The sequence below is a fragment of the Alexandromys fortis genome, unplaced genomic scaffold (assembly GCF_014885135.2).
Source record: "Alexandromys fortis isolate MF-2015 unplaced genomic scaffold, M_Fortis_MF-2015_v1.1 scaffold_165, whole genome shotgun sequence".
NCBI lineage: Eukaryota > Metazoa > Chordata > Mammalia > Rodentia > Cricetidae > Alexandromys > Alexandromys fortis.
Genome location: NW_026068038.1, coordinates 495,959 through 521,788, shown reverse-complemented (window position 1 = coordinate 521,788; position 25,830 = coordinate 495,959). Strand labels below are relative to the sequence as shown.

Here is a 25,830-nt window from a genome sequence, read left to right as displayed (position 1 = left end):
TGCCCTCTTCTGGCCTGCAGACATACACACAGACAAAATATTGTATACATAATAAATAAATATTTAAAAAAAAAGAAAAAAGAAACAAAACAAAACAAAACAAAACAGAAAATCAAATACCAAAAATTTGATAAAAAGGCATCAAGAACCTCTCTCAGCTAGTTGTAAATGACTAGCTAGACTCAAGAGTTTGCCTATCATTCAACCACTGTTTACTGCAGACCTGGCACATGCCAGGCTCCGAGTTCAGTATGTTGGGGGTAGGGCTGGTAGCAAAACAGATGGAGCCTTCAAGGTGCCTACACCAGACAAACATGCACAAGGAAATGCCACAGAGTGGTGACTGAGGAAAAAAACAGGCAGACTGGACCTGGAGTGGGCAATGTCAGGAGGAAGAAGGCCTCCCAGAAAGACAGCACAGGATGCTGAGAAGGCTCAGGGTCAGAAGACAGCCAGTGCAAAGGGCCTGGGGTAGAAATGGCCTTTGCAAGTTCCAGGAACAGAAAAGACCACAAGGATGGGGGGTGGGGTAACTGCAGGCAGAGCAGTTGTGTTTGTAAGTCCCCAGCACGGCAAAAAGCCATGAGTGGGAAGGGGCTCCACAGGAGGCGAGTGGAGCCCGAAGAAGGTGGCTGTGGCTGTTTTCAAAAAGGAAGCTACCTGAGGGACCTGCTGGGAGCCAAAGGAATTGTGCAAAGGTGTTCCTCATTTGCTTAGTGCAATCCGAACAAGGAAGGAAACAGCTGCATAAGAGGCCATCTGGTAAACAATGAGGCCACCCTGGTAAATAAACAGCTATCTGCCTGCCACATGAGTGAGTGTCCTGTGCCTCCCAGAAGGCATGTCCACAGGGTGCTCTGATCCCCTCTCTCGGTGGTACACCCTTCTAATCCTAGAACTTGGGAGGCAGGGGTAGGCAGACTTCTGAATCTGAGTCCAGCTTGGTCTACACAGTGAGTTCTAGGCCAGCCAGGGCTACACAGTGAGATCCTGCCTAAAACATAAAAAACTATTTTCACTACCAAATCCCAGGAGATGGCTCAGGAGGTAAAAGAGCTAGCCACAGGAGCCTGAAAACCTGAGTTTGATCCCTAGAAACCAAGTAAGGAGCCAGTGTGCTGGAATTCATCTGGAACCCCAGCACTCCTGCCGCTAGATGGAAGGTAGAGAAAGAGGAAGCCTCTGGAAGGTCACAGGTCAGCTAGTCTGGAGTACCCTACTCAGCAGAAACAAGTGAGACCCTGGCTCAAAAGGAGAGAACTGAATCCCGACATTTATCCTCTGGCCACACACACACACACACACACACACACACACACACAGACTGAGACTGAGAGACTAAAAACCTCTTGGCTCCACCAGGCAGTGGTGGCGCACAACTTTAATCCCAGCACTCGGAAGACAGAGGCAGGAGAATCTCTGTGAGTTGAGGCCAGCCTGGTCTACAGAGCTAGTTCCATGACAGCCTGTATAGCTCAAAAAACCTCTTGGATCCTCTGAAGGTCTGAAGGAGAAAAAAGGAGGGGGAAGGGGGCAGGGAGGCCCTCTTGAAGGCCAGGGCACAGCTGCTAAGAGATGTCTAGGGAATCAGGCCTTCCTCAGGGCAGGAGGATCAGCCCAGCAGAGTTTCCTTCTAAGAGGATGAGCTCTTGCCATCTGGAACCTTCCAGCAGAGCCTGGAGTGAGAGAGGGAACAGCTGGTTCCGGAGCAGCACGACCTGTGCCTCTATGGGCTGGCGGCTGGCCCCAGGGAATCATGGAATCCTGGGACACAGAGAGGTCCATGACTCTGGTCATGGAAAGGTGGGGTTCTGTTCTTATTGCTAAGAGATTCTGAAGATGGGCCTGGTGGAACAGGCCTGTGTCCCCAGCTACTCAGGAGGTGGTGGCTGAAGGATCCTTGATTCAAACTCTATCTGGGCTACAGAGCGTGCTCCAGCTCAGTCTGTGAAACTTAGTGAGACCCTGTCTCAAAACACAATGCAAAAAGACAGGTTGGAGATGTGGGTCAGTAATGAGAGTGCTGGCCTAGCATGGGACACTGGGTTCCATCCCAGTCTAATACGGAAGAGAGGGAGGGAAAAGAGAAGGGAGGAAGCCCTTGCTGGCTCTAGGCACATATATGCAGCTCTCTCCTAGGTAGACAGGTGTGCCCAGCCCTGTGTGTCTGTTCCTGCCGGGTGACCAGCCCAGGAATGTTTCTGTCGCGTGGTCTAAGAAGAGCCCTGAGTGCCTGCTCTCTCTGAGGATGCGGCTTAGCCAGCCTAGGCCCCACATCTGAGAGAGAACAGGCTGTCCTGGAGAGCCTCACTTCTACCCACCCACCTTTCACAACTTCCAGGAAACCTCCTTCTCCAAGAAACTGTTGCGAAATCAAAACTGTCACACCAGCCAATGTGAGCGGCACCCCATGCCACTCAGGATTTAAAATGCCACTTTCCAAGCTAGGAGCAGTGGCATTGGGCCTATATAATCCCAGTACTTGGGAAGTGGGGGCAGGAAGATTAGAAATTCAAGGTCATTCTCAGCTACTCAGTAAGTTGGAGGCCAGCCTGGCTTACGGGAGACCTGATCTCAGATAAACAAAATGAAAACAACAGGGGCTGGTGAAAGGGCTCAGCAGGTGAAGGCGCTCGCTGTCAGCCCGGTGACAAGAATGCCATCCCTGGGACCCACGTGGTGGAGAGAGCTGACTCTTGAAAGTGGCCTCTGACCTCCCCGTGCTACTGTGGCACATATAAGTGTACACACACACAATAAACAGAAAAATAAAGTTATTTTAATTAGAACTAAAATGCTGCTTGGAAAACACTGGCCACCGAATGTCCTATGCCTTAATGACCATTGGGACTATCTGTGACTCCAGGGTATCAGCAACCACTGGGAACAGACCTGCCCTCTGACCTTGAAACAGGTAGAGGAACTTGCCAACCACATCACTTCATGCATCAAGGGTGGCTGAGGTCCTTAGACATAAGAGGAGGCCAGGGCACTGCCACACTCAAAGACAGGGTCTCTGCTGTAGACTCACTGCCAAGGAGGGCCCAGGGTCCCCAGTCCTCTGCCCCGGGTGTCACTTCTGTCTGTTCCTATCGGGTGACCAGGCATGCACTACAGGACAAAGGTCCAATGTCATGCTCCTTGCTGGGTTCAGTGCCTAGGAATGCAAGGGCTTCCCATGTGGAGGAATCCCCATGGGTGAGTAGGACCTAAAGAGCCCACACCTTTAATTCCAGCACTCAGGAAGCAGAGGCAGGCAAATCTCTGTGAGTGTGAGGTCAGCCTGGTCTACAGAGTGAGTTCCAGGACAGCCAGGGCTACACAGAAAAGTCTTGGAAAAAACAAAACAAAAGCCCACTGGTGTCAGGAAGAAGGAGTGTATATAAGGGCCTTGCACCCCTCTGAGAGCCAATTCCTGTGGGTGTTTTCTGAACCAGAGCCACCTGGCTCTGTGAGAGGACCCAGTGTCCAAGGGTTTGGAACAGACCAGAGAGTCATGCAAGCAGCCACGGCCGCTGGACCCCATCATCCACTTACTGGGAGCCACCTGCTCTAACCTTTGTTTCCCAACCAGAACTTTCTCTCCTGGAGGGAGGGAGGAGCCTCACGATCTTAGGAAGATCCTGAGGGGTACAGGATTCACAGCCTGGGAGAGAGACAGACCTGGGACACACGAAAACACAAGAAGCAACTAACTGTCCACAGCCTCAGGAGACAACGAACGTGCTCACACCTCTGCAGCCTCCAGAATCATCATGGCGGTCAGAGTGTACTACTGTGAGCCAGGCCCTCTACTCAGGCCCTCAAGGGAGGTTTTTTTTTTTTTTTTTTTTTTTTTTGGTTTTTCGAGACAGGGTTTCTCTGTAGCTTTGGTGCCTGTCCCGGAACTAGCTCTTGTAGAGCAGGCTGGCCTCGAACTCACAGAGATCCGCCTGCCTCTGCCTCCCGAGTGCTGGGATTAAAGGCATACGCCACTACCGCCCGGCTTAAGGGAGGTCTTTTGACAATCCTGCCCACCTTATAGGTCAAGGCTGCACAGTGTGTGTGGGGGTTTGTGGGGGGGTGGGGGGAGGGTGGGTATGTGGGGGTGTGTGGGTGTCACTTCTCTGAAGTTAGTGCTGTCAAGAGGAAACCGCAAGGGAAATGGGTCTTCGCAATTCACTCCACAGAATAGGGTCACATGAATAAAGCAGCCTGGTAGCCTGGAGCAGAGGCTGTTCTGGAGAACATTCTAGAAAGCCATGCTAAGGACTCAGATGTCAGTAAGGGATCTGAGAATGCAGCTGGGGTATGTGCCAGTGTCACACAAGAAGGGTGCTCATCGCTGTGACTCAGGCCTCAAAGTGGAAATGGCCCTAGTGGGAAAGTGCCCAGAGCCATGTGCCCCCAGTGCTGCTCCATACTGCAGCCAACAGACACAGCAGAGGCAGGAAGTCAGGCCTGTGATTGCATAAGAGAAAACCCAGAACAGTCAGCATGACCTTTACTTCCTGCCCGTCACCACCAGGCCCTGTCCCAATGACTCTCATCTTCAAGTCTATGAGGTGAGAGGAGCTGGCAAAACTGCCAAACATAGATGCATCTTCAGGGAGGAATGGATGTCACAATCACTTGGCACTGTTGTGCTCCCATCACAGAGATTAAAAAAAAATAAACAAAAACTTAGCAAGACCAGCCTTCAGGCTGAGGTGACAGGCCAGCCTCCAGACTGAAGTGATGAAGCCACCTTCAGACTAAGGTGATGAAGCCAGCCTTAAGGCTGAGGTGACAGGCCAGCCTTTAGGCTGAGATGACAGGCCAGCCTCCAGACTGAAGTGATAAGGCCAGCCTTCAGGCTGAGATGACAGGCCAACCTTCAGGCTAAGGTGAGAGACCCGCCTTCAGGCTGAGGTGATGAGACCAGCCTCCAGGTTGAAGCGATTGTTGCCCAAAGCACAGGCAGGTGCAGGTTTCCAATCGTGGAGTCTGCAGGGCCCTGCATCTGTATGCAGCTTTCAGAGCTTTTGGGAAACTAGACCTTGGTCCTCAAAATCTTGTGGAATAAATGAGCACACACACACACCAACATACGCATGCACATATACACATACAGACACATATGCACATATAATCCATGTGAGGAAAAAGAGTTAGAAGCCTACACACCCAAAAAAATGTGCAGCAGTTTTTAGGTGATGGACAACAGACAGATGTTCTGCTTTGGACATACCTAAAATTTCTACACTTTCCACAAAGCATACATCAGAAATAGAGAAAGAAAGCTTCTGGGAAAACAAAAGAATCAGAAGAGAGAATCCCAGACTGGACCTGGACACTGTGGTGACAAAGAGTGAACCAGCTTTGAAACATAAGGAGCCGCGGGGCCCAAGGGCCAGCCCTACCTTTCTGACTGCACCCCATTCCTGAGAGAGCCCACGTAGCTTTTCTTTTTGTCCACGGGCATCACATCTGCGTAGCCGCCGTTCTCGTCACTGAAGACACCTGCGTGCACAGCTGCCTTGCAAATGCTGGACGTCTGTGAGGACAGGAGGCCGTGGTTAGTGCCAGCGCCCAGGCACCTGGTGCCGTCCATCACACTGACTCCAGGAAACAGCCCAAACCACCTTGGCTCCTGAGCGTCCCTCAGAGAACTGCCACTGTCACTCACCCACAAATTCTACTCTCATCCCACAAGTCTGAGCTGTTACGCTATGCCTGACCCTGTGGGGTTTCGGGCTTCAGCAGGGACCAAGCGAAGACCCTGCTTCTATGGAGTCGAGGGAGCCAATAAACACACAAACAAGGTTGATGAGGGAAATAAAATTAGATCACAGGAGGCAAACGGCTGGAAGAGGCTGATTCAGAGAAGCAGTGGGCAGACTAGCGACAGAGAAGTTCCAGTCACAGTCCTGTGGCTGCCATCTGTAAGCGTAGTGTTCTAGGCAGAGAGAGCCGACTATGCAAAGGCCCTGAGGTAGGAGTGAACACATCATGTCCCAGGAGGAGAAAGGAAGCTAGGATGGCTGGGATGCATGCTGGGATGAGGGCAGTGTGAACATGGGTGGGCACTCTCGGGTCCTCATAATACACTAAGGCTCAGGCTGGTGTTGGGTGTTGTGGTTTTTAGACCTCAGGTGATGCGGGCCCAGTTGATAAGGCTCTGAGTTCAAGGCTCATGGGGTCTTAGCACATTGGGTAGAAGACAGGAAGGACACATCCATCTACTTTTCATCCAGAGGCAGGAACATCCAGGGTGGTCCCAACCGAGGTCCATTTAAGGCCGAGAACTGCCAAGTCACCTCCATGGCCATGGCCATGGTGTTTTCCTCAGGCTGTGGCAACCTATGTAGACTGCATATTCCATTTCTTCCTGTGTGCTCCATGGAGATGGAATCTGAAGCCTTGTGTGCACCGACCAATTGCCCTGCCCCAGAACTGCACCCCCAAACTGTGGTCTCTGTCTTTGACGCACCATGGGACCAACTGCATGCAGTCTTGTCATGAAGATGGTGCCCCAAGCATCTTAACCTCTTTCCTGGAGGCCTTAGCTGCACTGGAGCTAAGCTATCTCCAGCCTGGTATGAGAACACGTATGCTAGCTCTGAGTGACTCTCAGTTCCGGCTATGATCCCGTTTGTCCTAACGAGGTGGGTGGTAACCATTCCTCCCACTTCTCGGGCCAGCGAGCTGGGCACACAGGGTCAGTCACTTTGCCAAAGCCACTTGAGAACTGTCGTCGCCAACTGAAGCCAGGGTGAGGGCAGGGTCTGTTCCTGCGGTCAGCATAACAATGGTCCCCAGAGATGACCACAGCCTAATCCCCAGGCCCATGAACAGCAAAAGGGGCTTTGCAGATGGGATTAAGTTAAGGAGGTTGGGGTGGGAGATTTACCCGGTTTATCCCAGTGGCCCAGTGACACCACAGAGTCCTGTAACAGGGAGGGGCTCAGAGCTAGAGCACGTCAGACTCCTCTGGCCATTGCTGACTTTGAATAGAGAAGGAGCCAAGGCACGCGGGTGGCATGGAGAGACCAGCAGAGGCCAGGGCTTTGGCTCTGTTGGCTGTCCTCTTGCCACACCGAAGGGTGGAGTCAGCGACACGCCCCACAGTCTCCGGAGGTGTGCGAATGAGGGAGGCTCACACCAGGGAGTGTCGCCTCCCAGAACCGTGACCAAGGTACTCCTTGGACAGCCTTCTTCAGCCTGGTTGAGGTCCGTCTTCCAGAACCATGAGACTCAAGAGTCACTGACACCTAAGAAGACTCCATGTTGGCTCGACCATGGCTGTCTTCAGTCAGAGCAGCTGGGATCATTACACAAGAACATCACCTGATCCGGCCTGTGGACATTCCCGAATGAAGGGAAGGGGGGGTTCCTAGAACCTTAGAGACCCCTTGCTTCTTTATTCAGAAGATAGAGTTGACTGGTGGGGTCTCTTCCTGTATAATTGTGAGCCACCCAGGGGGACTCTTCACTGGTATGTATGGCTGCCTAAACACCTGTGACTTCCTGGTGGACTGTGAGTCATCCACAGTGCTGTAAGTAACCCCAGTAAACTCACTGGTTCACCAGGCTGAACGTGGATGAAATTCTTTCTTTTGTCTATGGGCGACCTCTCTGCTTTGGGGAGTCAGTATCACATGGTCTCCTCGGAAAAGCTACCCTCCCCACTGGCCAGTTAGAGCTGCTGTCAAAAGTTCAAGTCCAGGAGCCACTTGAACACTCCCACACCCAAGGCTCAAAAAACTGAAAAGGTGTTCTTTAATGCCCTGGGGACACATCTAGTCTTCTTTAGCCAACAAAAGATGCAAGCAGGATGGTTAGCCCCAAGTCCTGGGAAGAGCCTAGGAGATCAGGAAGAGCTGTTGATTGGCAAGGTCTGGTTCCAATCCTGAGCACGACAGGATGACTGGTCCTTATGTCTTCGTGGAGAAGCGGTTTTTTTTTTTCTTATCCTGAAGAAGGATCCACAACTTCCAATGCCCTAAGAGGTTTGTGCTTTGTAAGGTTAAGCGGCAACAGACCAAATTTGTCTTCGAGGAGATGCTGGTGACATCAAGCCATCATTCAGTTCCAGAATCCCCAGGAACTACTTCTTGGAGGCGCATTATACAAGTGGCTTATTGTGCTGACTGGCAACTGGCCAATCACTGTGCCTGTCCCCCAGCAACGCTCATCCTGTCTCGGGACTGCCATTTCCAGGAGCAAGGCATCGGTTTCCACTGGGGCAGATGCCAGGAAAGGTCTCCTATATTCCCCAAGTCCCCTGGGGTTGCACACTCACCCCAAGGGAGGTGTATCTTCCCTGGAGGCCAAGAGGCCGAGGCTGCAGCCTCAGGGACAGCTCTTCACCCGCTCCCTGGAGAAATTCCAGATACCATGACGCCCACATTTCCTGGATGAAACATTCATGCAAGGCAGGCTGTCCTCACATCTCATGCCTGGAGATGCTCAACATCTCTGACTACTGCTAGACAGACACGTTCTTTCTCCTTTCCTCTCCCCACATCCTTCCTCCCTCTGCCTCTCCTGCCACATGTAGGAGCTGGTCACTGTCTGCTCATGCTGGCTCAACATTAATTCAGGGCCATTTCATAACAACTTCTATGAGGCTAGAGGCTCATCAGCCAGCCCTGGTATGTGGTAGCTGTGGGACCCACGATGGCCTAGTGGGAACAGCACAGGTAATACTGGAGCTGTGGCCAGCCTGTCACTTATTCTGACTTCATGGTCCCCCAAGGTAATGGTCATTATCAATCCTTTTTGGCAGATGGAAGACGGAGGGCCAAGAGCTAAACAACCTTCCCACAGTCACTTAGAAGGACGACAGTGCCATGATTCCACAGACAGGGGCGGTAAAGCACAAAGGGCTGTGTTCCTCAAAGCAAGGCTCAGAACTGCACACAACCTCGTGCACGGTAACTGCCATAGGCAAAGGCCAGTAACTGCCAAGCCTACTGTCACCACCACCAGGACCCCAAACCCTCAAGGACTGTCCTTGACCCCCAAGGACCTTCAGCTGCAAGTCACAACCACCAGCAGCCATGCCCCCCGGGAAGGTGCTCAAACACAGGCTCTGCAGCTCCCCTCAGGTCCACTGGGTCAGGACATCTGAAGAGGGGGTGTCCCATCTAAACACAGCTCCTCTCCAGAATCCCGATGCCCGAACAATGGGAGTTTGTCTGAGCAGTAGATGAGACCAGAAGGATGGGTAAAGGAAACTGAGGCTCAGTGGGAAAAGACATCCACACGGGTAACTCCCCCGGCTGGGGCCAGCTCGGGCCTCCTGGCCTTGGCTCTGCTGTCTGAGCCACGCCCGGACAATCCTGCTTGTAGCTCACCACAAAGGGAGCTGCCGCCAGGACAGGCACTCTGCTAAAAGGCTGTATCCGTGGCACTCGGAGGCCCTTCAAAGGTCTGGAGACTACACTCCCAAAATAAATCTCTTAGCTAAACAGACATTTTCCAAGAGGCAGCATCATTTCCCAGAATACAAAGTGACCTAGAAACACAGGCCAGCAGTGCCTGGGGATGGAGACACACGCTTCCTCCCTTCTCCTGCCTACAGCTCTCTCTCCGTCTTCACCCTCCCCCACCACGCACACCTTTCCTGATTTCTCCTTCCTTGCTACCTTCTTTATAAAGGGTTTCTAGCATCAGTGACTGCAGTATCATTTTTTGTTGTTGTTGTTCGATACTGAGCCATCACTGTGTGCCAAGCCAGAAGCCCTGCCACTTCCAAGGCTCATAGTTCAAGCGGACACACTCATTAAAGGCTTCCTTCACATGTGCCTGCTCCTGAGGGCAGAGGTACAGGTAAGCAGACCAAGGCAGACTAAGAGGAAAGGGAGCATGCAAACCCATCTCATCTCGCCATGTGTTCACTGTGGGACCTGAGCCAGGCTCTTCTAAGCCTTAATCCGCCCCCTCTTTGCAAAATGATAAGGATTCCTAAGCAAGGTGTTTTTCTAATAAAAAAAAAAACTTGAAACATAGCAGGTACTAAAGAAAAGCTTTGTGGCCTTACTATCACACAGCCCCATGTAGGAGAGGAGAGTAGTGCACCCTAGTTTCGGATTTCTAAATTTTTTTTTTGCTTTATGTGTTTAGTTGCCATGTTATTTTGCGCATACAGATTTGACTTTTATATCTCCAGAAACTGCATCTCTTGTGCTCTTGCTTGAAGAATCGTTCTGTTCCGTTCAGTACATTTCACTTTGGTCAGCTAATAACATGCAACTTTTTAAATGGTTTGTATCTGGTTGAAACAGTTTTGTCCAGTCTTTTATTTTGAAAGCATTTTAAAATCACAACCAGGAGCTTGTTTTGTTTTGTTTTCTCCTTTCTTTGTTCTTTTTGTTTTTCTCTTTTAGTTATGAGGATGGAACCCAGGGTTTCATATTAGGTGAACTACAGCAATCGATGCATGGTATTTTACTTCTTCAAGGAAAGTTCTAACTTTTAGAACTTCATCTCAGCTAAACAGCTTTCCAGGCTCTTTTTTTTTTCTTTTTTTCTTTTAAGGCTCATAAAGAAGAAGAAAAAAAAAAGACAAGGAGAAAAGCTTAGTCATGAAGGAGGCCACTGTGGCCTTATGGAACCAAGTGACTTCACGGTTACAGGAATCTGGGACAATTGAAGGCAGATGGAAGCAAAGATGGCGGTGGTGAGGGGAGAGGACCATTAACAGGATGGGGAAAGTGTGAGCGATGCCTTAGCTGGGGACAGATGATATGACCAGCTGGCAGGTTTTCGGGCTAGAAGATACCCTGGGCTGGAACAAGTCTGGCTGGCTCTGGGATTTTCACTCAAGAAGAGGAAAAGAACTCCTCAGAGGGACTGCACAGGCCTGTGGGCAGCTGGGGTAGGGGGTGGGCTCGAACCTCTGGGTCACTGTGTCCCTAAGCCCTGGACACCAGAGGGCACACACTGAGCTCTGAAAATCAACAAAGGAAAACTGGGCCTTCACATCTGTGTTAGGAGAAAAGAGAGGAGACAGGGGCTGGTGGGTATACCAGGGTCTCGCCAGAGCAATTTGTGTGTGTGTGTGTGTGTGTGTGTGTGTGTGTGTGTGTGTTTATAGCTAAGAACCAGCACAGTGAGTGACTAACCAGCACCTGTCAAAAGAATCCAGAGGAATGGAAAGGTGACTGTACTGGCTAGTTTGCTGTCAACTTGACAGGCTAGCATCTTCTGGGCAGAGGAACTCTCAACTGAGAAAATGCCTCCATCCGATTGGCCTGTGGGCAAGTCAGTAGGCCTTTTCCTTGATTAACAATGAATCGGGGAGGGCCTAGATCACTAGGGTCAGAGCCACTCCTGGGCAGGTGCTCCTAAGCCATGAGAACGCGAGCGAGCAGACCATGAGGAGCCAGCCAGTAAATGGTGGCCAGTCAGCTCTTGCCTCCAGACACCTGTCCTAGCTTTTCTCAGGGACAGCATGAGCCCTGAGAGCTGCAAGCTGAAATAAACCCTCTTCTCCCTAAGCTGCTTTGGCAGCCAAAGAAACCCTAACTATGTCAGTGATTGAATAACTGAGAGAGCGAAGCTATGAAACAAACACAAATACCTTCAAACCATGAAAGACCTTCCAAGTGTGGAGAGACAGGCTAGGGCTTCCATTCATAAAGACAGACAGTGGGAGTCCGACCCATCTATGGATGGAACACTGGAGCCATGGCTGTAGCCACAGGTGGGCTAAGTGTAACCAGAGGCTACGGCATGGGATCTCGGGTCCTAGCTTCCACACCTCGGGACTGGGTTTCTGAGGTGGCCGCTGAGCAAGCTGGCCCTACTCACGTCAGCATAGATGTTGGTTCCGAACACAGGGGCCCAATAGGATGGCTCTTCTCCACAGCGCGCAGGACACCGGACTCTGGAAATGAGAAGGAATTCTATGGAGGACCAGCAGAAGATGCGTCCTGGCCTCACCCCTTGTCTGAGTTTTCAGATTTACAGTCTTTAGATGAGGAAGCAAAGTTACCATACTGTCTTGCTTTCTCTCCTCACATTTTTATCTGCTATGTGTGTGTGCGCGCACGCATGCGTGCATGCATGCGTGTGTGTGTGCGTGCGTGCATGTGTGTGTGTATGTGCACGCACGTGTGAACTCAGACATGCCATGGCACATGTGTAGAGATCAGAGCTCAAGCTGCAGGAGTCTGCTCTGGCACCCCATGGGTCCTGGGGAGCCAGCTCAGGTGGACAGGCTTGGCAACAAGAGCCCTCACCCCTGAGCCATCTTGTTAAGTCTCCAGCTTGCTCTTTACAGACAACACAGAGGCCTCGGAATCATGGCTCAGGGGTGGAACATTTTCTTGTACACACAGGGCCCAGGATCTAGCCCAGCACTGACTGAAGCAAAGGAGACAATTGTCGTCACACACCCCCCCCCCCGCCCCATGGCCGTGGGAAACACATCCTTGTCTTTGTGTAACCATGCATGTAGAACTTGAAAATCCCATGGAAACGGTTGCAAAGAAATAAAGCAGAGAAATAAGGCCCCAGGGGAGGCAAGCTGGGCTGTGGGATTGCACCTTCCTTTCCTGGGTGTTGGCGGGGTGTGCCGTGGGTACAGAACAGAGATTGTTATCAATGAGCTTTCCCTATGTGGGGAGGAAGGGTGGAGGGCCCTCACCTCAGTGACTCAGAATATTTCAAGAACGGCACAGATAACTTGGGGCAGAAAGGGTTAGATTACCATGGTGGCCTCAGCCCAACTGATGGCCCCAGGGATGAAGAGGGCTCCTCAGACTGGAAATGGGTGGGCCCAGGTGACTGGCAAGCCCCATGCCAGGAAGAAAAGCATGAACTTTGCCTAAGAAAAGGCCTTTTGTGTCTGTTTGGAACAGTTTACCACAGGCTGAGCCCAGGGACCACAAAGCCAAGATGGCGGCTGAAAGCCACCTGGCCCAGAGACAAGCAGGATGCTTGGCAGAAAGAAAACCAATCAGCCAGACTGAGGCAGTTCCTGGAGAGGAAGGGAAGGAACAGGCAAAGAAACAGTGTGTGTGCTGTGTGTATGTGTTGTGTGTGTGTATGTGTGTGTATGCTGTATGTATGCGGTATGTGTGCTATGTGTATGTATGGTGAGTGTGTGCTATGTGTATGTGATGTGTATGTACATATGTGATGTGTATGTGTGCGTGTGCAAGCTGTGTACTCTGTGTATGTGATATGTATGTGTGTGTGTGGTGTGCGTGTATGTATGTGATGTGTGTGCATGGTGTGTGGTATGTGTGTGGTAAGTGTGTTGTGTGTGTTTGTGTGGTATGTGTGTGGTGTGTGTATGTGTCTTTGTGGTATGGTATGTGTATAGTATGTGGTATGGGGTGTGGGAGGGTATGTGCTTTATGTATGTGTATTTGTGGTGTATGGGGTGGAGTATGTTTTAAAAAACAGTTTAAGAGTCTAAGAACTCTCAAACCTGCTCCTGGGGGTGTCGGGTCAGAAAGCAGCCTGGGCACATGGACCCTGGCAAGGCTTTCTCTGTTTGTGTTTCCTGCCCTTTCCTTCTGTTTCTGACTAACACTCAAGAAATCCATTAAATTGCTGCGATGTTTCCTTGACTGCTTGAGCCAGAGTAGTCTCCATAACAACATCCTTGCAGGCTCTCCCCTGTGCAGACCTGGGGGTTCTATCCCTGTCCCTTCCAGAATCCAGTCTCCAGGCGCCAGGGCTCCCAGGACAGCACATCACCCACACTAGAGGTGGCTGTCCAGCTCAGGGTGCTGGATACACACTGCACCCCACCACACAGCAGCTACCGTGGGGCTGAGCTCTGCTCTGGCTAGAGATCTTCTCTTTGCTGTCTTTTCTGACAGGGGAGCAACTTGTAGCCAGCAGGCACATTCAGGCTCTGCTGCATCCAGGAGGGAGAGCATCCAGGAGGGGCTCTGGGGGAGCTTTAGAGACATGGGTCCCCAGGACAAGACGAGCCCTCTCTGGCGAGTCAAGGCTCAGTAAGACACAGTGGCTTTGTTATGTTCACCAAGGCTGGGTAGAGAAGTTCCCAAGCCCAAAGTTCTCTGCATTGAGGCTCTGGTGTCTGGGGAGGGCCCCGGGTATCTGATGATCTTAACCTGCCACCCATGAGAAGTAGGGGGACTTAGGGTGGGAGTTAAATATCTCCAGCTTAGATAGAGGGCTGGCTTCTGCGTCCAGCCCTGTACAGAGCCTTCTACACATGCCTGACCGAGAGGAGGCAGGCCTGCAGGAAGACACCTCAGGCGAGGGGCATCTGTTCCTCTTACCTCGGGCAGTGAGTGGCCGGCTTCTCAAAGGGACAGAGCTGCGCGACTGTGGCGTGGCAGTCCACACTCTGCTCTGAGGACAGGAGACAAAGTGTCAGGTCACAGCCCAAGAATCAACAGACTAGAGACAGCCCCACAGCCCAATGTGTCTGCCCGTGTGTACATCTCCCTTGGTCTCTCCATGAGAGAGTCCCAAGCTACCATCTGAAAACTGATGCTTGCTTTCAAAACCTGTCCCCTGTTCTGCCACCTTTGACCATCCCGGGTGTGATTCTGTGTCTACCCACGGAGAAGCTGGGGGACACTAGTGGCCACAGTGGCCCGATCGCTAGCTCCTGCCTCAGTTTCTCATCTCCCTGGCATCTATCTCTGCCAGGACAGTGATTCCACCCATGGAGGCCTTTGACCAGCAGACCTGGCATTGACCATGTCTATGGTATTCAGGTGGCAGCCACGCCCCCGTGTTTCTGGCTCACCCATTTATAGCCAAGTTCAAAGCTAAATATTCTTAGAAACCAGTGAGAGAGCAGGTGGTGGTGGAGCAGAGGCAGGCAGATCACTGAGTTCCAGGACAGCCTAGTCTACAGAGCGAGTGCCAGGACAGCCAGGGCTAAACAGAGAAACACTGTCTTGGAAAACCAAAAAAGACAAAAAAAATAAAGAAAAAAAAGAAAGAAGGAAAGAAAGAAAGGAGGGAGGGGGAGGGAGAGACGGAGGGAGGGAGAGATGGAGGGAAAGAGGGAGGGAGGGAGGGAAAGAAGAAAGGAAGAAAAGAAGGAAGGGAGGAAAGAAGGAAAAGAACAGAGCCTTTCTTGGGCACAATGGTTCAGGCTGAAATGATAACTACAAAGCAAAGATGAAGGAAGGGAGATTTCCTGGGAAACCCCAGGCTCCCCATGCATCATCCTTCTCCCTCGGGGCCTGGCTGGCTTACCTTTTACTTTGGACACTGTGAAGGAGCTAGAAGGCTTGTATTTGCTGGAAAGGAAAACATGAGTCAGGGCATTCTGAGTACTAACAGCCCACATGCCTCACACTGCCTGAAGCTTAGACTATTCCAGAGTGGGATTGCACGACATTTTTGTTTGCTTGTTTGTTTTCTTTTTCAAGGCAAGGTTTCTCTGTGTAACAACCCTGGCTGTCCTCAAACTCGCTCTATAGGCCAGGCTGACCTCGAACTCACAGAGATCCTCCTGCCTCTGCCTCTCAAAAGCTGAAATTAAAAGTGTGCACAACTACCACCCGACCAGAACCCTTCTTAGAATAATACACTTCTTTCTTGGTTTCTTTATATATGTTTCAGGAGGGTTGGAGCTCACTGTAGTGTGGGCTAGCCTCAAACTCATGGTGATCCTGCTTCAGACAGAATAAAGGTTTTTAAATGCATAAGATGAAGCAGAGGTCAGAAGCAGAGGTCAGAAGGCTAGAGGAAGTAAGATCCAGAACGTCACCAGGTGGCCCGACCCTCGGAGACCTCTGACTGGATCAGGATAGCCAGAAGTTAGTCAACTGTGCTGCATGGGTTGGCTTTTGTTTTCCTGTTTTCTTAGAATATTGCCAAAGTTTCAATAACATGTGGGGTAAGGATGTGTTTGGGAGGGGTGGGAGGGGGTGTGTGCTTGTGGGTTGCACATGCAAGTGTGTGCACACATGTGTGAAGACCAGAGATCAGCCTCAGGCACCATTCACGTTTTGGGGGGTGGGGGGCTCTTACTTGCCAGGAGCTCAGCAGGTAGGCTAGGTTGCCACTGAGTTCCAGGGACCCTCCTGTCTCTGCCTCCCCAGTGCCAGGATTACAAGTACACACCCCATACAGGGCTTTTTACACAGGTCCTTGTGTTTGCATGGCAAGCACTTTACCAACTGAGCCCTCTCCCTGGCCCTCAAAACCACTTCTACAATAAGAGATCACTGTCAGGATGCCTCCCCCCTCCCCTCCACACAGAGAACAGAACAGGTACCTCAGGGACTCCACGCCATTTTTTTGAGATTTGACAAAGAAGGGGACCATCCCGTTCCTGGTGACATCCACCAGGCCACCTCGATCATCGATGACGCCATAATGGACAGCAGCTCGGCATATGCTGGAAGACTACAGAGCAGAGAAGAGAACACAGATGCAAAGTTCCTCTCCCAGAACCATCTGAGGCTCTTGTCCCCGGCCAACCAAAAGTCAAAACTTTGGACCAAAATACGCCCCACCCAACCATCCATTCATGGCTGTCCTTAGCCCCACCCTTGTTCCTGGATGGCTTAAGAGCTCATTCTAGCTGCGTAAGCCCTTTTAGCCAAGCGTGTTGACTCCAGTCCCACAGTGATATCCAGTCCTGGTTCCCAGGAGTGGCTTCAGCAGCTTTTGAGCCACTAGACTACGCAGATTGGTTCATTCAGACGGTCCAGGTTGAGTAAGAACCGAACACCCGTCTCCATGAATCTCATTTGCTTTAAGCTACCTGGTGGGGTTTCCCATGTGCTGGCTACAGAAACTCTGGCCACACTCACACTCTCATAAAACAGAGATCCAAAAATCTTCGCCTTGTTGTTCAGACAGCCTGCAGGGCACTGGTACCTGATGGGTGGGAAAAAAGCTCATTGGTGAGAGCGCCCAGGGACGCTGCCATGTTTCCTCTCTAGCTTTCTCACTGAATTCAGAAATGTCACTGATGGGTCCCACTGCTATGAACAATTATGTGTGCTTCTGTGTGTATGTGTTGTGGGTGTGGGTGCTGGCAGGTGCCAGGGAGCTATGTGTGTGTCTGTGTGTATGTGTTGTGGGTGTGGGTGCCAGCAGGTGCCAGGGAGCTATGTGTGTGTCTGTGTGTATGTGTTGTAGGCGTGGGTGCCGTCAGATACCAGAGAGCTGGTGGGATCCTTGGAGAGGAAGTTACAGGTGTTTGTGAGCCACCAGGGTGAGTGCTGGGATTCGAACACTGGTCTCCATTTAGAGCAGCCATTCTTAACTGCTGAGCCATCTCTCTGGCCCATGTGTTTGTTTTGAGACTGAGTCTTACTTTGTGGCCCAGACTGGTCTGGAACTCATTATGTAGCTAAGACTGGCCTCAAATACATGACGATCCTCCTGCCTCTGCTCCTCAGTGTTAGGATGACAGCTGTACAGTACCCAGTGTATGTGTGGGGGGTGCGTGAGAATGGTAGCCAAAGGTCAATGTTGGGTGTCTTCCTTACCACTCTCCACTTTATTTTCTGAGACAAGTCTCTCTCTGAACCTGGGGCTCCCCAGTTAGGTATGCAGACTAGTCGGGAAATCCTCGCAATCCCCCTGTCTGTGCTTCCTCCCTCCGGCCCTGGGGTTACAGGCTCACACCCAGCTTTTTCATGGATGCTAAAACTCTGGTTCTCACAGGCACAGAACAAGCCTTCACCTGTCTGGAGTCGTCTCCCCAGTCCAAGGTTTATGGTTGTTGAATGAAGTTAACAGAGCAGTGAGGTTCCTGTTCACCACAGACTAAAGTCTAACCTATAGGAATGCCGTCAAGTTCATGTTCACAGACCCTCCAACTTCCCTTGTACATGCCAGGTACAAAGTCAGCAGGTTCGCAGAGTGGTGGTGGCGCCCGCCTTTAATCCCAGCACTCGGGAGGCAGAGGCAGGCAGATCTCTGAGTTTGAGACCAGGCTGCTCTACAGGGTGAGTTCCAGGACAGCCAGGGCTACACAAAGAAACCCTGTCTTGACAAATCACAACCAAAACAAAATAAAAAAAAAGTCAGTAAGTTACCCAACTGTTCATCAAGTATACCTGGACTCGTAAGGACTAGACAGTTGGCAGCAGGTGATAAAGGCACAGTCAAACATAGCTTTGTGTCACCGTATGTCAGCTTGTTATGTAGCTACTCAAAAATGAAAGGTCTGAGGAATGCTGGTGGATTCTGGAGAATAAGCAGCGAACACATGAGCAGGACTGGCCTCAGCCACATGGATAAAAAGCGGGGCATGCAAAGCTGAGGGGGTTTTGGGATGCTTAGTATTTTAATGAATTACTCCTTTCTTGCATTACACAATGAATTAAAATGCCTTTTAAAGGCAGGGGTTGTGGAGAATCCTCATGGATGTTACTTCTATGGTGAGGCTAGGCTGCCATAGTTTATGATTTGGGTTGAGTTACCTTGGCTGCCTGGAGGCCTCTGGAGCCACTGTAGAGAAACCCACAGCTTCGTCCTGCCCAGGGAATGCCACCTCACCGTCTTCTGAGCTTAGACGGCTCCAGAGCGCTCATGAAATGTGGTCTGAACATACCTGCTCGCTACCCAGTTCACCCAGTGCAGACGGTGGATGCCGCCTTGGGTTTGGGTGTGGTCATTCCCCCACATCTGGCTTGTGTCACTAACACTCGGTGGTTTCCTCCCACAGGGCAGTACTGCACAGATGTCCATAACTGAGCAGGGCACCCGATGGGTGTGCCTGTGAGACAGCCACATCCTGGCTACTGTTTCATGTCACTCCTTGTGTGAATGAAGGCCTCTCCCACAGAATGGACTCCAGGTCCATTGGGTGATATGGAGAAGCCACCTTCTCCTTCCAGCCCCAAAGAACTCAGCTCAGCTCTTGGCTGACTCAGACTGTGCTGGCACCCCTGGGCAGAGGCCTTCAGTGACACTCTCCAAACACTCCCCTAGACGAGGCTAACATCCCTCAGGGAACAGGGCTCATGTTCTGCCTAGGGAGGGCATCCTGCTAAATCCTTAGAGACTGCAAGCTGCTGGCTAAATTCCAGGTAGTTTGAAGCCACCAGCCCCAAGGGCAGAATTCACACCGGTGCCCATCAGGGTTGAGATACACTGGCAACAATAAGAGATTTCATGTCAACTTCTCCCATAATGCACTGCAGGTTCTCCCCCTGTCCCCGCAGGGTGTAGTATCCTCTCTGGACCAGAGACAAAGTACTTGGCAGTACTGTGTGCCCAGCAGGGTTATTTTAGGATACACTGGTTATTTTAGGATACCACCCCCAGTTTTGGTTGTCCCCCACTCGCATTTGGTGGAGATCAAGGTCTTAGAGGTTGCTCAAAATTCTCTAATATACAAGGTATCCCACCTTAATAATGTTTTAATGTCTCATGTACCCTAGGAGCAACAGGTGAGAAACTCTGGTGACATGTAACGGAGACAGAACATTCGTCAGTCAGTCTGAGGTAGTGGTCAGGAGTAACAGTGGGTGTCATGGTTGGGGGACAGCAGGATGCCAGAGTCAGGAGGACTGAGGAGTGTCATGGTCAGTCTAATTAGCATATGGCATGTATGGTAGCTTCTAGCTGAGTCTGGTGTACATTGTGCTAACAGTGTGAGTACCATTGCCCCATGCTTCCGGGAGACTCAGAGTAGGCAGCAAGGCTTTAGCAGATCTTGTGACTGACTGTGTCTCTGTAGGGTCCCAAGGGCAGCTAGCTCAGCCCAGCCCAGCCCAGCCCAGCTCAGCCCAGCTCAGCCCAGCTCAGCTCAGCCCAGCCCAGCCCAGCCCAGCCCAGCCCAGCCCAGCCCAGCCCAGCCCAGCCCAGCTGGGCCCTCACCTGTTACATGTGGATCCCTTGCACGTGTCCTTCATCTTGGTGTCACAGCGGACCACTTGGGCTAGGAGAGACATGGGAATGGGACTATGAGACCAGGAGGGTAAATCTGGGTTAGAAAACCCCTCCCGACTATTCCAAGGGACTTTCTGGAATGCTCTGGAGTCCACACCATTACTAGAGAAAGAGCAATGACTCCTGGCTCTGGGCTTCTATGGGAGGCTTGAACAGCAGAAATAAATAGACTTCGTTTTCCAAATAAGAATATGGGGTTGCACCCCAGCCAGGTCTGTCCCACCCTCTCCTGTTGCCTGGTTCCAAGCTCCCTTTCTCCACCAGCCCCTAGCAAAGGGAGCTGGGGGCAAGCGCCCCAAAGGCTAGGAACACCACTCACTCATGAAGCTGACGGCTGGGGTCTTCTTGGGCTTCGAGGGTCTTACCACCCTGGGTTGAACCCAGACATGTTTTTCCTCGGGAGCAGGGGGCGATTCCACCTCGTTCATCTCATCCACCTCCGGTTTCTGACTGTTAGACTCTTCTAATGGTGGTAAGGAAGAAGAAAGAGAACATGCTGCATTCAACCACAATACTCTCAGACTTTGTTTTGTTGTTAAGACTGGATTTTACCGTGTAGACGAGGCCAGCCTCAAACTCAGAAATCCACTTGCCTCTGCCTCCCCCATGCTAGGATTAAAGGTTGGTGCCACTGGAGCCATCTCTAAAAGGCTCTTTGGAAAAAGCAGCCTGCAGACTAAACCCTGAGATTTGGCTTCACAAAGACTCGTTTCAGCTAGAGAGAGGAGGTTACTCCGGGGACAGGCCTGCCCAGGTGGAATTCTACCAGCCCTGGGAGGATGGATGGTCAGCTTGCTTCTATGTTTACCTTGGAACTCAGAGAAGTAGCCCTAGGTGCGGTGGGGTGCAGCACCCACACTTGGAAGTCAGAATGGTCACTTGTCCCACCTCCTCTTCTACACAATCATCTGTCCCTGTCCCTAACCATAGCCTCAAAGGTGTAGCTCTCTCCGAGGTCCCTCTGATTTCTGGTTTTGTTGGGGAACAGTCACAGAGACTCATATCACACTTCTACCCCTAGTGACAGGGACCACTTGCCTGGCTCAAGCCATGGCTCAGCAATGGAGATTTATAGTCTTAGTATTGGACCTAGCCACACATAGTGTGGTTCATGCCTGTAAGCTCAGCATGCAGGAAGCCGAAGCAGGGGGACTGCTTCAAGTTCAAGGCCAGCCTGGCTATAAAGTGAGTAACACGATAATCTAGCCCACATGATGAGACCCTATGCCTTAGTTGGCTTTCTATGGATGTGATAAACACCATGGTCAAAAGTAATTCGGGAGGAGAGGGTTTACGTGGCTTACAGACAACAGTTGGTGAGGGAAGCCAAAGCAAGTACCCAGAGGCAGGAGCTGAGGCAGGGGCCATGGAGGAGTGCTGCTTACAGGCTTGCTGTCTGTGGCTTGCTCAGCCTGCTTTCTCATACAACTCAAGACCACCCGTCCAGGGGTGGTACCACTCATAGGAGGCTGGGCCCTCCCACATCAGTCATTAATCAAGAAAAGGCCCCCACAGGCATGCCTACTGGCCAAGTCGACAGGGGCATTTTCTCAGTAGAGGTTCCCTCTTCCCAGACCACACTAGCTTGTATCAAGTTGATCCAAAAACAAAAACAAAACAAAACGCCTAACCAGTATACTCTGTCTCAAACAACTTAAAGGGCAGGATGTGTGGCACAGACCTGCAATCTTCACATTACAGAGGCTGAGGCAGGAGGATTGTGAGTTCAAGGCAGCCTGGACTATATAACGAGACACCATCTCAAAAGGCCTGGTACATAGAGCTATCTAAAGCTTCCAGCTCCTGGTTTAAAAGAATACGGCTTATTCAGTCTAGATCTTTTTCCACCCAGAGCATCATGTGCTCCTCCATCCCCATGATCATGCTCCGACCCCAGCCCCTTCCAGAGCGCTTCACCTCATGGGCTGACCGTGCCTCCGAGCGTCAGTCAGCTCGCTAACCTCCGTTCTCATTTGGATGGGCAATAGAAGCGGGACCACAGGGACACCAAACTCTGACCTCCAGCCAAAGCAGAGCCTGAGGGTGGGCTGGCCCTCCTGTGCCACCTGATACATGATGAGTCCCCAGGTGGCCCCACCAAGGACCACAGTTCTCCACAAGTGTCTGTGTGGCAGAGCTGGAAAGCACCTTCCACACACCTCAGAGAAGGCACAGAAGCTCTGTGATGGCCAGTAAACCCACTGAACACACCTCACAGCTCAGCACACCCACCTCAACCTTGCTGATTAACACTCCCATGGGCCAATGAGGGGGATGAGTCTCCCACCCTCCAGGCTGGCAATCTCCTTCATAAGGAAATATTTTCTCTGGTACAGAGTTGGACTATCAGTGGATACGCTTGGGCCAAGACTATTTCAAGGAGCACCCACAGGTCTCCCTGATTCCATAGAGGCCCATCATCACCAAGGGCTACTGCCTCTCCTGGAGCAAAGGACTGTCTTCACAGAGGGACATCCTGGATCTTGATGTCCTCTTGTCACCATGACAGGTATCCAAACGAAGGGTCAATGAATGAGGCGCCCTGTCTTTCTAGGTGGCGTGCTGGGCAGTGTGTGGAGACTGATTTATCCCAGGCCAGCCCAGGCCTGAGAGGAGAAGGGATAGGGAAGGCGGAGGTGGAAAGACATGCACATGGCTGGCTGAAATTTCATCTTTGCTCCCAGGAGCCCCAGCTTCATGACCCACTGCACCCCCAACACCCCATACACAGTAGAAGCTCAATAAAATCCCAAGTGAACGAGAGACTCAACCCCCACCCCCTGAGAGTCAAGGAGAAAGGATGTCTACCAATAAGGCCTGAGGCTCCCAAGGTTGGAATTCCCAAAGCCTAGGAGCACCAACCCTGGCCTGAACCTCCATGGAGCCCCTGGGCTGCATAGGGAGCCGCAAGGCCTGTTCCATCAATGCAGCCATTCACGGGCCCCTTGCTGACAGCCAGGCTGTCTGGGAGTGAGCTGGCTTTAGGATCTGACAACTCAAAAGGCCAGTTTTACTGAGAAAATCTAGTTTGGGAGGGTCTAAGGTAGCTCACTCTTTCATAACAAGGGCAGGCAGTTTTATATCATAGGGATGTGTGACCCAAAGGGACTTGGGTACTTCCTGGTAACCATAACTACATAGATCAGGGTCTATTCATGCCCAGGATATTCAACACACACAGTCTGCTCCAAGCCAAGGGTCTCAGGACCCAGGGTATTGCCATCCCACCGGTTCCCCTGGCTTTGTGATTGGCGACATCTGAGCATCCAGGTCCTGACCCCACTCCTCATCTTTCTGCCATAAGAGACATGGCAACCACTTCACATATGAGGAAACTGAGGCTCAGAGAGGCAAGGAGATGTAGAAGGGACCCATCTGGGCTCACAGAGCTGGGATGTAGCTGAACAGAAAGTTGGGTACCTGCTGGGCCTGTTATCCCCTATAGGGAGGTACTGGAAAATAGGAAACTTCTATCTTTATCCTTAAATCCTTGTGTCCCCATTATAGGTCATGGCCTTAAGGGTGCCACGGCACACCCTTATTTAGTGGCTTATGTAGATAAGCTGAGTTAGGGGAGGTTTTCTGCATGGTTAGCTAAGAAAACGACCATGTCTGCCAAGCAAAGTTGGGTGTTTTCCATCACAAATAAAGAAATAAGCACATGGGCACCGTGGGATGGGTAAGCTAGTGTCTGGGGCCTCTGTGTGCTCTGACTTCTTGAAAGAGCCCTCTGTGGAGGGGAGAGCCTGTTTATCCACCAGCACACAGGACACACCTGCCCAGGGCCCTGGAGTGCGCCAGCAACTGTAAGACAGGGCAGCCAAGTTCCTGAGGAGTGTGGGGGTCACGAGAACTTGGTGGCAGGTGCATGTCTGTCTGATACCCAGAGACTCCCTGAAGATGGGGACATCAGACCTGTCTCCAGGGAAGAGCTGTCATGGGGACCTGGCACAAGGCAGTTCATGGGGCAGACTGCAGGCAGGATCATGCTCTCAGGGATCCCAATTGTCCCTGCTTCTGTCCCTGTCCTCTGGTAGTGTTTCTCACATCAGTTAGCTGGAGTGGTAAAGAGCCTGGCCTTCTGTGAACTAGGATCTCTGCTATTCCACATCCTAGAGCTCAACAGAGTGACCCCACGTCCATCTCAGGGACGGAACAGGTCAGAGAGTCACTGCTGCAGGCCCACGCTCCCATGCGGTAGAATCTGCCCACTCCCTTCCCAGTCAGCCCTGGGCAGCTAGTAGAGCCATACAGAACAGATATCACCCTGGAGAACCCCCACACCAACCTTCTGAGAGTCAGAACTACCCCCAGAATGTCAAGAGCATGTTAAGCTGGAGAATCTGTAGTGTTTACAGTGGGAAGAAAAATGGATGCTTTCTAAAGCCCTTTGGGAGTCAGCAGTCATGGATGGAAAGCATACTGTCCCCAGGCAGCCTTGACGGCAGTCACTATCAATAGGATAAAGGAATGGGTTCCAGATAAGGGAATGGGTTCCGGACAAAGGCACCAGTGCCTGTGGCCGATTGGGTGAAACTCAAGCCACTTGCTTCAAGTTTCATATTAATTGCCTGGATTTTGCCAGGTAGTAGTGGTACACGCCTTTAATCCCAGTACTTGGGAGACAGAGGCAGGCAGACCACTGTAAATTCAAGGTCAGTTTGGTCTACAAAGCAAGTTCCAGGACAGGCAGGAGAACTACATAGAGAAACCCTGTCTCGAAAATCAAAAACCAAAACCAAACCAAAACAAAACAAAACAAAACAAAACAAAACAAAATCACCTGGATTTTATGTGCAGGTTTTGTTTTGGGGAGGTCCCAAGAGGTCAAGCAGAGTATTGCTATAAAACCTAGGCTGATCTCAGATTTGTGGCAATCCTCCTGCCTCAGCTACCCAAGTGCCGGGATGACAAGCGTGAGTCACCACCTCTGACTCACAACCCTCTGTCTTAAGCAGACGTGCTGAGGAAGGTGTGGAGGGAGTCTGAGTCCAAGGCCATACCCACTGTCCACTGGGGCCAGGCCAAGGAGCTACCTGCGGGATGGGGCATTTCAGGACAGTGGGGTCAGCAGGTGTCAGGGACTAAGTGCAGAGAGCAGAGGGGTGCAGACCTAAAGGGTGGCGGGGGTGGCAGCAGGGCAGGGTCTGAATCTGACTCCGTTTCCATCTTAGCCATCACCACCTGCGGCTCCAAGGGCCGGAACCCACACCAGAGCAGGAGTCCCCGAGCCACCTACCTTGGTAGCATAGGTTGTTCCGGCAGCCGCCTCCATAGGTGGGTGGGCACTCGGAGCAGGGACGACCATGCTTGTAGGGGGCCTCACCAATCCAGTTTCCCCTGGAGACAAACCAGAAACACCATGAGCCACATCCTTTAGGCCCAGGGGCCCATTAGGGAACCTCAAACAGAGTCCCTGATGTTGGGAGAAGGACGCAGTCCTGGTACAGAAACAGCAGCTCCAAGGCCTCCCCCTCCAGTGCCAGTCATCCAGAGGGCTCTGGGCACCATGATGAGACCCTGTCACTGAGTACCTGCTTAAGGAATGGTTCCCTGGGTGACATATGCAACCCCAAACCCATCTGAGCGACCTCAGACAGTGTCCCCTACCCTGAGCCATGGCTCATTAATCATACAGTGGGTAGCCACCAGGACAGTCCTTGACCAAGGCTCTTGATAGCGTCTATAAAGCAAAGTGGCCCACCAGGGTGGTCTGTAGTTGCTTTCGAGGGAGGCAGGGGCTCCTGTCAGAGCCACCAAGAGACCGCACAGGCTCCTCTGTGCACTCTGTGGTCTACTCCAATGGCCGAAGAGTGATGACATCACTGAGTCAGGGAGGGAAGTGGCCCACACTGGGGAGGGGTCTTGCCTCTTTCTCTGTCACTTTCAGTACACCCTCCTCTCTACAGATCCACAAAGACAGCTGCAACAACCTCTGGGCATTGGTGTGGACCCCACAGTTCTAACCCTGCGAGTATTTGTGCTGGGGACACAGTGGGG

The 25,830-nt window shown here is 51.6% G+C and overlaps 1 protein-coding gene across 1 annotated transcript in view; it reads right to left on the bottom strand.

The window, feature by feature from the left end:
* The window catches only part of Crispld2 (cysteine rich secretory protein LCCL domain containing 2), a 54,371-nt gene that overhangs the window by 8,010 nt on the left and 20,531 nt on the right, over positions 1-25,830 (bottom strand). The window contains exons 6-14 of the mRNA XM_050165185.1: positions 25,070-25,170; positions 20,150-20,293; positions 19,759-19,819; positions 16,734-16,800; positions 16,193-16,323; positions 15,166-15,209; positions 14,232-14,304; positions 11,779-11,854; positions 5,382-5,515 (exon numbers count right to left, since the gene is read on the bottom strand). Of these exons, the coding sequence (XP_050021142.1) occupies positions 5,382-5,515; positions 11,779-11,854; positions 14,232-14,304; positions 15,166-15,209; positions 16,193-16,323; positions 16,734-16,800; positions 19,759-19,819; positions 20,150-20,293; positions 25,070-25,170 (831 nt within the window). The remainder of the gene's footprint in view (positions 1-5,381; positions 5,516-11,778; positions 11,855-14,231; positions 14,305-15,165; positions 15,210-16,192; positions 16,324-16,733; positions 16,801-19,758; positions 19,820-20,149; positions 20,294-25,069; positions 25,171-25,830) is intronic.